The 15,242-nt window shown below is 39.5% G+C and overlaps 1 protein-coding gene across 2 annotated transcripts in view; it reads left to right on the top strand.

The window, feature by feature from the left end:
• kmt2bb (lysine (K)-specific methyltransferase 2Bb) overlaps window positions 1-12,122 on the top strand; it is a gene marked incomplete at its 3' end in the record, with an annotated part of 33,673 nt that extends 21,551 nt beyond the window's left edge. For both annotated transcript variants that reach the window (XM_014008690.1, XM_014008689.1), the window contains 9 exon segments: window positions 1,099-1,177; window positions 4,349-4,509; window positions 4,613-4,780; window positions 4,882-7,888; window positions 8,722-8,822; window positions 8,913-9,050; window positions 9,136-9,388; window positions 10,995-11,102; window positions 12,039-12,122. In XM_014008690.1, the coding sequence (XP_013864144.1) occupies window positions 1,099-1,177; window positions 4,349-4,509; window positions 4,613-4,780; window positions 4,882-7,888; window positions 8,722-8,822; window positions 8,913-9,050; window positions 9,136-9,388; window positions 10,995-11,102; window positions 12,039-12,122 (4,099 nt within the window).
• Window positions 12,123-15,242: the final 3,120 nt, after the last annotated feature.

Genomic DNA, 15,242 nt, shown 5'->3' on the forward strand with positions numbered 1-15,242 from the left:
CTAACAAACTTTACTCATATCTTCTGAATTTTCTAGTTTTGGGAAAATGATGGACATTAACTCCCTTCTTAGATATATTACTGCAGAAATGGGCAACACATCAGCTAAATGAGGAACATAAGTTAATGGACGTTATAAATTTATGTCTGCCTCGATGATGACACTTACCAGACATCACTGTCTATATATAGAATTGAAGGGAATTCATGACCARTAAATGGAAGTCTGAATAATATTGCAGAAAATTAGAAAACAGCAAATAAAAATAACAATAAAACATCATACACAAGTTAAATAGAGGTGATGAGAGATGGAGGTTAAATTAAATATGCCTGTTTAAAAAGAAGAGTTTTAGTTTATGATTTTAAAATGGAGAACATTCCAGAGGTGGGGTGCTGAGTGACTGAATTGTCTTGTTCCCATAGTGGTCAGACGAGCTGGCGGGCATGTAAGTTGGGTGGAGGAACTTAACCCAAAAAAAAATCCATTGAAAAARTTCGCGTTGCGATGTTCCCTGGATTGTGACGTAACAATCCACATGTTTTTGAAAGAACTCATTTGCTGACACTGACAAAACATTTCACATATTGCCAAAAAAAAAAACGTCTGGGAGAATTTTTTGGCACTTGGACTGTTTCTGCAAGCATTACAAACCTAAACTGAAGCATAAAAACGTTAAAAAGGTGAATTGTGCCTAATAGGTCCTCTTTAAATTTAATTAATTTTGTCTTTAAAAACAGTATGAGGGAGACGTGTGTCACGTGTTTATTCTGTTGTGCTCCATGTCAACCTGGCATAGTTCTGTTCTGTGCCCCTTTTGGCTTTTATGATGCCCACAAAGCATTGAATCTGATTGGCTAATTTCTGAGTTTGTTAACCAATAATGTGTGACATAGGTTCAAGATATATTTACACCAACTTGGACTTGTTTTTGTAACTGTCCAGAATGACTCTTTGTTTTTAAAATTGCAGTTTGTTGTTATCTCCGTGTTTTTTAAGATGAAGAAGAAAAACGAATCAGTACTTATCTTGTCTCTGTCATTTACTCGTATGAGCTGATTTAAACTAATATTTGACATCCACTTTTTCTCTTCATAGGTTCGTTGCAGATTGAAAAGTTAGGTGTGCTGACTGAACTTTCAGCTTCCAAAGGCAAATTGTTCCCTGTGGGGCTCCAGTAAGTTGTATTTCCCCTTATTTTAATTTGTTTTCAACATTAAATGAAAGATGCTTTTTATATGCAGTAATGACATTTTAATTGTTTACTAGGATGCGTTTATGCACCTTTTTGATACTGCTGTGAAATAAATCGTAAAAATAGATTTTAATAAGTGTTATATAGTGATAGAAAATTTAGTTATTGGGGGTTGTGTTGTAATTTTGCAGTTGGTTGCAATATGGAACTTCAACCAATTGATGTTGCTGGATATTACACACTGTTCCTTAAAAAATCTGTTTTTAAGATCCTGCTTACAGTTCTCTAGATAATATTACAAGCTGGTATTTTTGCCTCCTTTTTCTTTGGTATTGAAAGTGAAAACATCTCGCCCATTTATCGACAGCTGCATGCAGGCTGCATAATAGTTCCCTTGYAGCATCTTTTTGCAAATTTCATTGCATACCCTTTACACAGCGTACTCATCACTTTGTTGGGTACACATTTAATATGGTGTTCAAATTTAGATACAAACCTGTGTGTGGTGGTGTGGTTGGTGGGGAGGTGGGGAGTTAGATGTTACTGATGTTTTTTGTTGTGGGGTCGGGGAATCATACTGGGGTAAACACTACGTACTTTTACCACAGCACCACTGAAAGTATTCTCCTGTACAATACCAGCCTGGTACTGAAAGCTGTGTGAATAATCCTTAGGTGTTAACAGACTTGGACGGTGTTCATTCTGACAGTCTGTTCAAAAACTAATTTTTATTTTTAATGACTCATCACACTCTGGGCATCACTTGTTTGTTCCCTTCCCMTTTGGCAAGTTCTACAGAGCCATCAAAACTAAAGATTACTGGCTGAGAAGSTCATTSTACTGTYTATCTCCACACTGTTAGATCTGCCACTCWATTAAATAGGGATGTCTTGATACCACTTTTTCACTTCCGATACGATACCGATWTTACAACTTTGAGAATTGTCCGATACCGATATTGACCCGTTACCAAAACAGTACAAGTCACACACTTTTACCTATTTTGTAGGGTAAAATCTTAGAAAAGTCTTGATCTTTTTTTTTTATTTAAAAAAATAAAAAGTCTTGATCAGGTCAAACAGTGAAAAAGAGTAGGTATGAGAAAAACTGACCCATTTATTTTTAACCAATGGATGACACATTTTAAACTGAAGAACATTATACAATTTAATAAAATAAATTATAATACCCTGAAAAATAAAACATAATAAAAACAAAATGTTCTTTTAAAGTATAAAATAACAATTCAAAATCACTTCGGTTATTGTTTTACTACCTGTCAGCCTGGTGCTGCTTTATGGTGGAAAAAACTGAAGGTGGGGACAAAACAAAAGCCCACATTATTGTCTGTTCAAAGTTAAGAGTCCACAGCTCCAGTTTTACTGACTGTAACTAAAACAACGTGATCATTGCACTTAATCTTCACTCAAACAAGTGTGTAAACAGATTAAACATCACTCTAATAACAAGAGCAAAAAATAAATAGTAAGAATTAGTCAGTTATTTAAATTGATAGCTACCTTTCTTACTGCTGCATTTTCTGAGCATCATGTGGAGATCAGCCTCTCGCTCCTGCAGGGAGCAGTTTTTATCACTGCTCTCATCATGTCGCGCTCATATTCCAAAACAAAAGCTGCGCTCTCCTTTCTTCTGTCCATCAAGAGCTAATCCACAGGATGTCAAAACTGTAAAGCGTGCTGTCCTCGCTTCTGCCAGCTTAGAACCACCGACCGGACCAGAGAGGAGGTTCTGAAACAGCGCGGCTGTGTGCAGTCACTGGACCGAGGCTGAAAGAACCGAGCCGAAACACAAAGCTGCTGCCAGGGTGGAGAGTAGTTGTCGCTCCGGTTTAAAACGTACACGGTTCTGTGCCCCCTCAGAAAACTTGTGCGTGACAACTTTGCACTTAGCTGCAACTCTGATTCTGATGAAAATAGAAAGTTCTACTGCCGACATTCTTGCTAACTTGTTAGCGCAGCATGTTGTTGTGATCACTTGAGCGCTACATGCTGGATCCAAGCGCTGCTGGATAGAAACACTGGAGCGGAGTCGGTGAACTGCTGGARCGGACTGCTAATATCGGAGCGCTTTTATCGGACATTTTTTATGTAGGCCGATAAAATCCGATACTCGTTTTTTGGCTGATATCAGACCGATATCCGATATCAATATCGGACCGGGACACCCCTACTATTAAATGTTATTTTCTTTTTTGGATCATTTTTCAAGGTTATGTAACATAATGGACTAATTCACCAAATGCACAGTTGGGGCTGGGCGATGTATCTTAAAAATGTATCAGAATATAACCGTTTCATATTGAAATATAGACCAGGAGAAAAAAGGCATGAAACTGCTACTGCACGTTACTGAACAGGTTGATTCTAGCTTACCAAAGAGTAAGTGAGTTAGCTGATGCCACCAGCCTTGCTCAGCTGGACCGTGAGAGGTCGAGCAGCTAAAGCTTTTCATCTGCCTACATCCCCCAGAATGCCACACAGTTCTGGATCTGGAGTTCAGTGAAATTATTAACATTTTATTGGACAAATTTTCTATTGATATTGATCACATGTCTCTTATGATATATATTGTTATTGAATTATTGTTATAAATTGCCCTGCCCTATGCACAACATATATATTCTGCCATACTGTTTTTGTGAAACTGTTTTCGTACTACTTTGTTGGATTGTCACACTACACTTGTTATACTGTTATGTAAAATAAACCCACATATATGCTTCTTGTTCTTAATAACACCTTCATTTCTGTTTTGATTCTAGCACACACCAAGWACTTTTAGGTATGTGCCAAAATAGGCACATCCTGTGACTCCTGCTAAAATAGACTTACTACTTTATCATTCTTCAGAGGCTCTGTATGTTGRGTATAAAATCAAGATGCTGAAAAGACAAAACATTTGCATTATGAAAAGAAATGCAAAAGTTAAATTAATTTTTTTTCACCAAAACATAATTGCATTTACATGARATGTGAACACAAAAGAAAATTTACTGCAGAGGACCTAAATGCCCATTTTATATTTCATGTTTGTTTTTTGACGTGATTTAAATAGGCATTGATTTGAGCCGATTCTATGTAAGCTAGGGTAAATTGCATACAGTAACTTTAAAATAATATTTTCCTTATTTAGGTGTTCTCGGTGGTACTGGAGCACAGTTAACCCATTGCGGCGGTGCAGATATACATGTACAATCAGGGAAGTCCGGCCCGTAGTCCCRGAGAAGCCTGTTGAAGAAATGCCAGACCGAGGAGAAAATCAGACCATTGCTCACAGCCCCTGTCAACTACCTGGTGAGAAAGTTACATTTAAAGTAGTCTACAGTGTGAGGGGACATGCTTATCTTTATAGTAATAGGTAGATATGGTTTCTTAAAATGTGTTTTTGTATCTTCAGAATCTGAAGCCCAAGAAAGTGATGTGCCAGAAAGTCAACCCTCAGCAGAAGAAATCTTTATYCCAGGTCTTCCCTTAAAGTCAGATCACAATGCAAAACCAAAAGTTCCTGTTCATCCCCTGCCCAGAAGACCAGCTGGAGGACTGTCCCGACCTCTTCCATCTCCTGGTAAGATACCATTTTTATTTGTATTTGTATAGTTATATTTACATTGGATTTCAATAACATAGAMGTTTCAAGCTCATGATCAAATCTGTTTTTACTTTTAGGTATAACCCAGTCAAAGCCYCACCATATTCTGACCATAAGTGATCTAGAAGAGACTCGAAGAGCTCGTCGCCTTAGCCCACACTCACACTGTCAGACMTCTGGTCTTCGCGGTCGCATGTCCCCCCCTCCACTGGCTTCTCTAACTGGACCAGCTTCCCATCGTGCTGTCAAATCTTCCCTGCCTACCTCTCCACTCTTCCCACTCTCAGACAACTCACTGAACTGTCCGTCATCCCGCTCCATCGGCGGTAGAAACGGCTCCTCGGGTCGTTGCCCTGGGAGCAAATTAACGCCCTGTACATCGTCATTCTTTCCTCAGTCTCACTGGCAGGACAGTTCTGCCTCAGTAAGTCTGCCGTACTCCTCATCCATGCAGCATTTACCCAGAAATCATTTGTCRTTTGAACTGAATCAATCAGACTCTGTCGAGGTACCGCACAACTTCTTGGCTTCCCCGGAACCTGAGGACATCTCTCCAACCAATGGTACGTCGCCCCACGGGGACATGGGCAAACACAGCAAAGAGTTTTCATACAGTTCATTCCACAAGGATCCCAGTCTAAGTTTGGGCGAGGAGATGCGARCAGAACTTGAGATTGAAGAAACGCTGCTGAATGAAGGGGTGGCGATGAACTGTGGGGGGCAAATAGTGGTAGAAGGTGAYGATCAGGAGGAGTTCTGGGGAAGAACCCAAGAGGTGCACAAGAAGAAAACCCTTGTTGCAAATCTTCCACGATCGGCAGCCTCTGCCAAGGAAGACTTGGGAAACACGTCCTCTGATGATGACATGGACCACTATTTTGATTTTTCACGAACAATAGTGAGCCTCCCGCTGTCAAAAGATCGGTCCAAGTCACCTTCCTCCTCTTCTTCGCGGCCCTTGGCGCAACTTGACGGTGTTGACGACGGGACAGAGAGTGATGCGAGTGTAGCAACAACGGATGATGCTCAGAAAGTGGGTAATTCAGGCAAAAATCAGATACAGAGAAAAAACCTTAATAAAAACTCTTCTGAAACTTCTAATGGTGGAAACCTCCCCAATACGTCATCAAATGATAGACAAACACAATCTTCGTCCGTTGCTRTTTCAGTTTCTAAAAGATCTACAGGTGACAGTTCACCTTTGTTCCGTGATGCCAGCAAAACGTCCGACACTCCTTTAGTAGAACTAAAAATCCTACCCTCTTCAGTTGTTGACTGTCTTCCTAACTTACTCACAAAGGTGCCTGAGACATCATACTCAGAGGAGACAATACTTGGTTCCAGTTTAGGCCTTGTCCCTGATACACCTCTTGTTTTTGAGAAATGTCACAGTACCCCGTGTTTCACAGAACTGCTTCCTGTACTGCATGATACTCCAAACCAGTCGGAGGCAGTCCTGAACTCGGACCCTGAAATTAATAACTTTGCATCTGAAGGGTCTTCTGTGCTGATGAACCAYTTGGCAATTGAACCCTCATTAGCAGAGTCAGCTGGTAGTACCCAAAGCTCCCTTATGGGTCTTCTTGAACCATCTCCTTTAATGTCCACTGATACCCAGAACCACTCACGATGCCTTGAYGATCCTCTGGAGATGTATTCTTGTTTACCAGGTTTCAGTCAGCCTCCTCTGTCAAGTATCACACTTCAGCCGGTGATGACGACGCAAGAATCAACAAACTTCCCTACCTTAGAGCCTTTCTCTACTAATCTAACGAACCTCACTCCTGTGGAAGATGTGACAGAAATGCAGCTAAATGTTGCAAATACAAATAGTCCTGGGTTACCAGCAATGCCAGGGACTTGTCCCCCAGCAGTAACTTGTGCAGCCATTTCCATTTCTGCATATCCAACACAAACACAGCCATTCAATTCTGCGACTGTCACCGCTGTTTCTTCTTCCTCTATGCTATCGACACATTGTTCAGCTGCTCCAACGCCATTACAGACCACCACCGCCCCTGTGATGGTGAATGGTTATAGCTCCTCGTCCGTGCAGAAGGAACCCACAGCTGGTCACACGATCTCGATCAACTTCTCCACTCCCCGGCCAGTTATGGAGCCTCAGCAGCCAGTGCTGCCCCAGGCATTACCAGGTCACGCCATCCTCACTGTGAAGGAAGTAGGAGGTCCGAACGTAGATCCTACTCCGCACGTACTTCTGGTGAACCGGCTCGGTCAGATCTTCGTRAAGAACCCTGAAAGCAACACCTTCCAGCTGCCCACTCCCAATTCCTCCTCCTATAATTGCGTCACTCAAATTGCCAGCCTTTTACAGAGCAACGCKCTTTCAGCCACGCTGGCGGCGGCTGGCAACATGATGGCTGCGCTGCCCGGCACCAACGTGACGGCGGTCACTGGGTCTGTCGCGCCTGCTGTYCAGAACCCAGCTACAGTCACTCAGTTGCTCAGCAACAATAACAACACTGCTGTGGCACTRTCAAATGCGAAAAAGTCGAAGAAAAACCCAAAAGCACCAAAGGATGAAATGGCCCCAGAAATGAAAAAGCCAAAGAAGAAGAAGGAGTCGAATTCATYCAAAACATCAAAGTCATCCAAGGCAGCGGGGCAGGCATCCCTGTCTACAGAAACTCATCCTGTGACTCCTGCCGAAAGTGCCCAGGCCATCATTAATCAAGCAATGGCGAGTAACTACACCCCCAAGTGGAGCGGGCTCCGAACCATGAGCCCCTCCTCCCTGGTTTTACCRCCTGGCCTTTTGATTGAACCAGAGCCTCCAGCGTCACCACGCTCTCCTTCTCCAGCACCAGCTCCCACRCCTCGCCCCCGAACCCACGTTCGCATGAAGAGGGTGTCCTCACTTTCCGATCGCATCATCACCAAGAAGTCGAAAGTGGACTTCCTGCAGCCAGAGGCCGTCAGCGAGGAAGAGGAGCATCAGGAGGCAACTTTTCCGAGCATCCCCAGCCGAGCCTCGGGGGTTCGCATCAAAACCCCAACAGTGAAAGGAGTCCTGAACCTGGACGAGCTCAAGGAGGAGCACATGAGTGATTCTGATAGCTCAGGGTAAGTTGTTCTACTTGTGGAATCATTATTTTTTATTTTATTTTAAATTGAAGTCTGTCATACTGTTCGTAGAGAAATGTGTGATTTTTGACCATTTGTCATCAAATGAAAATGTTTTTTTATCACCTAGTGCAGTGCTTCTCAAGCTATTTGGGTGTGGGGACCCCTTACAAGGGCGAAAAAATTTCAGGGACCCCTTCATAAAATCCATGCTGTTTAAAAGATAATTTGTCATTTCAACCCATAAATGCCATGGGAGTATATATTTTTATTAAGTTTATTATGATTGTTTTATTAGTTCATTGTTCTCCATGCATTTTTAAAAATAAAAACCAATTTAACAATTTGGGACCCCAGTTTGAGAACCTCTGATGTAGTGGAAACGCACCTAGATGCTTAACAGCAGTTATTTCTCTCTCTCTCTCTCTCTTTTTTTTTTTTTTTCCTAATCTCTCGTACAACAGCTTGAAATATTTGGCATCTTTCAGCCATCGCGTTTTATTTTGAAAAGATTACAAAGTAGAAACCATAGTTATTGGTGAGCTTTACTTTCAGAATATGTGGATCCTACTTTTTTGACAAAAAATAGGATATTTTCAGACAAATTTGATGTATTTGACCATTTTGTGTTGAACTTTCTTATTTAATATTAAACAGTAGCAGCTCTACAAGGTAATTTGGATCTCACTTGAGAAAAAGCTAAATGTTGCACTTAAAGTTCATTGACATTATTTTTTATTATTTGTTATTAATTATGTAAGCTGTAGCAAAGCAAAATRCACAATAAGTATGTTTGGATTTGTGTTTTGAAAACAGTTAATCTTATTTTCCAGATCAGAGCCTTGGAGTTATTTGTCTCAGGATGAACAAGACAAACAGCAGGCATGGGAACCGGTGGGGCACAACAGTCTCACAGACTGGAAGAAATACTCTGGTATTAAGTTAAACCCAGGGATTTACTCACAATTACAGAAATAATTAAGAATAATGTGAAAAAAACAGGTTGCATGACATGTCTTGTTAGGCGCTGCGTCACCCTCAGAAGATGAGACGTCACCATCTGATGACGATGAGGAATGTCCAGCTAACAAAGAGCAGCCTCATCTGAGATTTGAGATCACCAGCGATGACGGTTTTAGTGTGGAGGCCGAAAGTATTGAGGGTAAATCAAAAATTTCTATGACGTTTAACTCATTTATACCTGCAATGTTCACCTGCATGCATTTAATTCCGAACCCTCCTTTCAGTGGCGTGGAAAGCGGTGATAGATGGTGTGCAGGAGGCACGCGCTATCGCCAGACTCCGGCCTTTGACCTTTCAGAAGATCACCGGCGCCCGTATGCTCGGCCTGATCCACGACGCCGTGGTTTATCTGCTGGAGCAACTGGAAGGAGCTCCTCGGTGTCTGCGGCACACCTTCCGTTTCTTCAAACAGTTCAGCCAGGACGACGATCTGCCTGTGAATCCCAGTGGCTGTGCGCGCTCTGAACTCTACGTTAGGTCAGTCCTCATGTTACAGCTCCAAATATATTGTTTTAGCTGAAACCTTAAATGTGACTTATTATCATATCAACAGGTTCCTGCAGATCCTTAAAAAGTCTTGAAAGGCAGTGAATTCATCAATCCAAAAATAAGGCCTTAATTAGCCTTAAATGTCTTAAATCAATCTTTCAGAGGTCTTAAAAATATTAACACATTGTAAGTTGGATGATTGTAATTCATCTCAAATATTAAAAGAATTGGTAACATTTAGTTTTTTTAAAAATATTCACATGCAGACATTCCCCTTTGACATCACTTCCGGTTATTTCACATGCAAATATCTCAACAACTGTCCATCTGAGCAATGTGAAATTTGTTTTGTAATATGTTAATAATGTTGTTATTCCAAAAATGCATTCATATTTCTTACAAAAACTTGATGTCACGGGCACTTTAAGGTTTCATCTACAGCAAATGTGGGTTAAGACCCCACTGTGGGTCCTAAAACTCAAATTTTGGGTTGTTAGAGGATTTCCAGAAATTAATTTAAGTTTAAAACTGACTGCTAAGAATGTTTCTGCTATAGTTATAAATGGATAAAAACAAGTGGTCTATTAGCAATATTTGAATACTTCAACCAAAAATACTTTGATTCATGAGTTTCTGCCACAGTTTTTATTTTTATTTTTTTGTCATTTATGTTTATTATGAAATTGGTCTTAAATTTAATTTCACTTGGCATTAAAAAGTCTTAAATTTAACTTTTCTTAAACTGTAGGGACACTGATCCCCAAATGGAGAAATAAACAGCTGTAGCAATTATATTTTGTCAAAATTTACTACATAAATGCCTTATTTATGGGCCGTTTAAATGTAATATGTGAAATATAATCTTACAAAATCTGTTGAAGCCTTTTTTAGCAGTAGTTATAAAAACATCACTTTGAACAGAAAAGCCTTACAGTTTTGTAATTTTTCTTGAGAGCTAGCAAAGCTTTTTTTTCTATCCAGCTGGTAAATTAATAATATCCTTAATATCCATATATTGTTTCGTGTTTTCTCTTTAAGATGACATCAACAAATTCTCATTAGAACAACCTAAAATAGGATTCAGACCAAATATTAATGGTTGATTGTGATTAGGGAGACAAATTAAAGTATTCCTCTAGAAATATATTCAGAAATATGAGAAAAAAATAAAAGCACCTGCACCCTTTTAAAAAAAGGAAAAAGTTTGATGTTTTTTCAGCCTTATTAGAAATCACACACCGGTTTCCTGGTCATGTTTATCTTATTAATGTGTAAGACTTTTCCCGTCAAACTAATCTTGTTTCTTTTCAGGGAAGTCTGGTGTTGCTTTAACATGGTTCAGTATCAGACAGGTTGGACGTCACGCTTGTTTAATTAAGATAAACTTATTTGACCACTGCAGTGTTTTTGTGAGTTAAAGCAGGTTATCCAGTGAGATTCGTCCGTGTGGGAAAAATCCTTATTGACTTAGCAAACGAAAAAGAAAAACATGAACTTTCTAACACAAACAGACACCTGTTCTGCCTGTAAATGTTTGCATCTTGTTGTTCCAGATAAGATTAAAAGGCAGTTTTTGTGTCTCTTTTCTTCACAGGAAGTCAACCTTTGATATGTTTAACTTCCTGGCGTCTCAGCACAGACAGCTTCCTGACATCGGACCATATGATGATGAGGAAGACGAAGTTCTTTTGAAGTCCACAAGGTCAGCCTTTTTATTGATGGAGTTGGTACTTTTTTTTTTCTTTCTGTCAGCATTTTGACTCTAGTCCTAAAAACACACTGACACCAGATGTTACTATAATTCTTTTTTTGTTTAGTTTTCTCCACATACTTCCTATATACGCCTACTATATCAGCTCCTTTTTATGCAGCTCTAGTGTTTCTTTKTTCTGATTTGATGTCACAGCAACTAACARTTYTGCCATCAATAATAATAAAACTGCRTWGCTTGGCTTTGACTCAGAGAAGTGTTTATGCAGGTGCAGAATCAGATTTTGAGTTTTAAGGTAAAACGATACAAAAAAGTTAAATGGCAAGCATTTTATTATTTAATAAAATACATTTTAACATGCTAAAATAGCTGAGAATAAAGTTTCAGTTACCCAAAGCAGTCCAACTGTGGATGTAAACCTGTACCTACATTGTCATGTCAGTCTGCTTTAGTATTTATTGTAATTAGAAAATAACTAGAAATGATAGCCGTCCAACTATTCTGGATGCTCTGCTCTTTTCGGTGTATATAACTAATTATTTCGTATATGTTTTTAAACTTCTAATAAAAATTGACAGTTGTGGTAGTTTGACCAGTTTGTGTGGTTTTAATGATGTAAAAMAGAAACACATCACTTCAGCCATTTAATGAATGACAGTTAAAGGGAATCACCCAAACTAGGAAGCCTGACCACATATTTCCTTTTTTCATTTGCCTAAGCTAGAGCATCAGGTCTGATAGAAGTGATTTGTTTGAATCACAGAGGGGGTGTGGTGCTGGCATTTTAGCTACAGATCTYTGAAAACGTGTCTGTTTTTTTTCTATGTCGACACCTTCACCTATGTAATATTTTAAAATGAATTTTCCACAGACCACTTAACTGTAACTGTCTTTGTCAACAATGTTTTTGCTCTTTTTGTTCCTTAGACGGGCCACCAGTTTGGAGYTGCCCATGGCCATGCGTTTCAGACACCTTGAGAGGACGTCCAAGGAGGCTGTAGGGGTGTACAGGTCAGCAACATCGGATTTAAAAAAAATCAAGAGTTCATTCTAATGATTGAAAATGAACCACCTGGGCCAGTTTAAAAAAACAAAAACAATAAAAAACAAAGCTATTTTTAGGTGTTAAAACCATGTAGAAATGTCATGTTCAGGCTTGTTTTGAGTGAAACTGTGGTCTTCCTGCAAAGTATAATGAAACAAAACATGATGTTCGAAACTTTGAAGTCGCGGGGCGGGCTGCACTTCTGTTGACAAACAGTGAAAGGATAAGATGTGGTATGTATTGTTATTGGTTGAAGGGAGTGTTGCACACGGTCTGCCTGTCCAATTGGTTGAAGCACAAAAATTCCAATAGTTTTATATATTAGGCAGATCCATAACCTGTTAGAGGGATGATATATCTCTTCTGGCTGGGGTTCCYCAGGTGGAGAGTGGGGCCTGTAGCTGTGTTTCCATTGCAAATGTGCGCAAAACTTTGTCGGTATTCTGTTAATGCTGAAAAAACACAGTTTCGCAACTGCAGTGTTTCCATTAAGTAAGAAATGCTATTAAAGTCACACGTGAATACGTTTATTCTCACAATAAATCATTACAAACATGGCGGTAAAGTATGTAAACACATGCTGCTACCAGSAGACTAGCGTTCATCATCAGAGGAGACGTCGGCGTCTTTTATCGAGGCTTTCCAGTGACAAGTCCCTTATACCTGGGAGTGGCTACGAATGCTGTGTTTTTGGGAAATTGTAGTCGGTGAGTTTACTACATTCTTTTACAACTTCCGTGATTTTACTACTACTTTTACTTCCTGTTTTCTTTGTCGTTGTCGTGTYTTTCGCCAGTAGAAACAGCCGGTTGTTGATCATGTGACTCCCGTGATGCAAAAAAAGTGTTTCCATTGCAGTTTTGCGAAACACACCAATTTCGATACGGCCGAAAAAACACCTCATCCTAGCGCAAAAACATTTTGTCGAAAAAATGAAGTTTTTTCTAAATGAACGTGTTTCCATTGAGCAAATTTATTTTTGAAATTCTAATTTGCGCATTTTCATGGTCAATGGAAACACAGCTTATGTTTCTCTGTTGGACCTGTTGCTTCTATGAATGAACTATGGATAATGGGTGGTAATAAAGATGGTTGGCTGGTTGTACTTAGCACAAAAAGTAAGAACATTTGTGTCTGCAGGGTGTTCGCACATCCTTAAAAAGCTATAAAAAGTCTTAAATTTGACTTACTTAAACCTGCAGGTACCCTGGTTTTGTAGATTTCTTTGTTGTAACAACGCTTTTTAGGACCGTATTTTTCGGACTATAAGCCGCATCCGCCATTTTTTTTAAAAAATCCGCGAACATTAACATATAAGCCGCACCGGACTATAAGCCGCACCCCCAACATAAAAAAAAACAGTACACCCAAATTTGCTGTCAAAAAAGTGAATTCAACATCAAAACATAAAAAGCAAACCTTTAGGAATTAAAGTTCGGAGGAATACGGTTCATTTAACTGACCTTATTTTGGTAGTTTTCTTTAACAGTTTCTGGTCCAACAAAACGTCTCATTCATCTTCCTCCGGCGCACTGAAAACATCAAAGTCCTCCTCTTCAGTGTCGGAGTTAAACAAGCTGAGAAAAGCTGCGTCACACAGCGGTATCTGTTCAGTGTTTCTGTGTCGCTGTCCTCCCGGGGTAATGCTGGCTCTGAAGCTGTGGTGGGAAAGCCCTCCCGCTCCAGCATACGTCACTGCATGGGATTCCTTCTCCGGGGAGTGCAATGAGGAAAAAAAAGTCAGCAGCTCTTCACTCGACGTTTATCCACAAACTGGTCCTGGATTAAGATCCAAAGTTTTTATCAGTCAGATTCCACCATGAAAAGTGTCTGTTTTATCCCCTTTTATGAGTTTTTGGCCATTGACTATCTTTAAATCGCTGCTTCCTGGTCAACAGTCAGCTCTGGAAGTGATCGCTTTTTTCTTTTTTTTTCCTTTCTTTTTTTGAAGCGAGTGGTTGAAGCAAATGGAGCATAAGAGCCCCCTGGTGGCTGAAGAAAAAAATCCACGTATAAGCCKCACCGGACTATAAGCCGCATGGTTCAAAGTTCAGGAAAAAAGTCGCGGCTTATAGTCCGAAAAATACGGTAATAAATCTTATATCGGGCACATGATTAGCAGAACCACAAGCTCAAAACAAGTCGTAGTTTGGCAGAGACAATTTAACAAATTTTTCATGTGCACAACCCACATAGTCATCTCTACTGCTCATCCCACAAATGCATGTTCCTTACAAATGTGGCACCATTTAAAAGGGAAATTAACAGGCTTTCMACCWRCATGAGATTTATTGCCAAAAAGCATTGTTACAACAAAGAAATAATCTACCAAACATTAATTTCCTTAGTTTTTGTGCTAAGTTTAGATGGTGTGGTTTATCAGACCTAAAATTATAAGAATAATGCATTAAATAAAGAAGAAATTATATTAGTTTCTCGTGGTCTTTGTTTTACCTTTGCTTAAATAAAAGTTCAATTGAGGAAGCTGCTRAAGTAAATAAAGACAGTATGTCTGCGCTGTGTGACTCATGGAAAAAAATGTTTAAAAGAAAATCCCTCTGTAGACGTATTTATAGGAACATGATGAGGTACCTTTTAGTACTTTTAGTGCAACAAATTGGGATGTATGTGTATTTGAAGCAAAAACATTTGAAATGTGTTAACATTTCCTCAAATGTCAGTAAAGCTGAGCTCAGMCCACAGTGACTGTAGTTGCCACTTTATAAMCCTTTCAAAATAAAATGTGATGCCAGAACCAGATGTTGGAACTGGGGTATTTATTTGTGAGGAAGATTGAGTTGTTGTGTTTTMAACCTTATTAGGAAACATGGCTTGTCACTACCAGGTGCCAGTATGTACAAAAATAAATAAAAGTCAAATTCATATTTGTGAGCCATCACATTGAAATGAGGATTAAGTCTAAAAGTGGTTTATGGAGAAACAGGCAAACACAGTGTTTTGACTAAAATGTTAACAAAAATTGCATTTTCTCAAAATATACAGAATAAATGCCTTATCAATGTGTCATTTTAATAAACAGTCTGAAATATAATCATAAAGCAAAATTTTGAAGCACTTTTATGAGC

Source organism: Austrofundulus limnaeus, unplaced genomic scaffold, assembly GCF_001266775.1.
Source record: "Austrofundulus limnaeus strain Quisiro unplaced genomic scaffold, Austrofundulus_limnaeus-1.0 Scaffold52, whole genome shotgun sequence".
Taxonomy (NCBI): domain Eukaryota; kingdom Metazoa; phylum Chordata; class Actinopteri; order Cyprinodontiformes; family Rivulidae; genus Austrofundulus; species Austrofundulus limnaeus.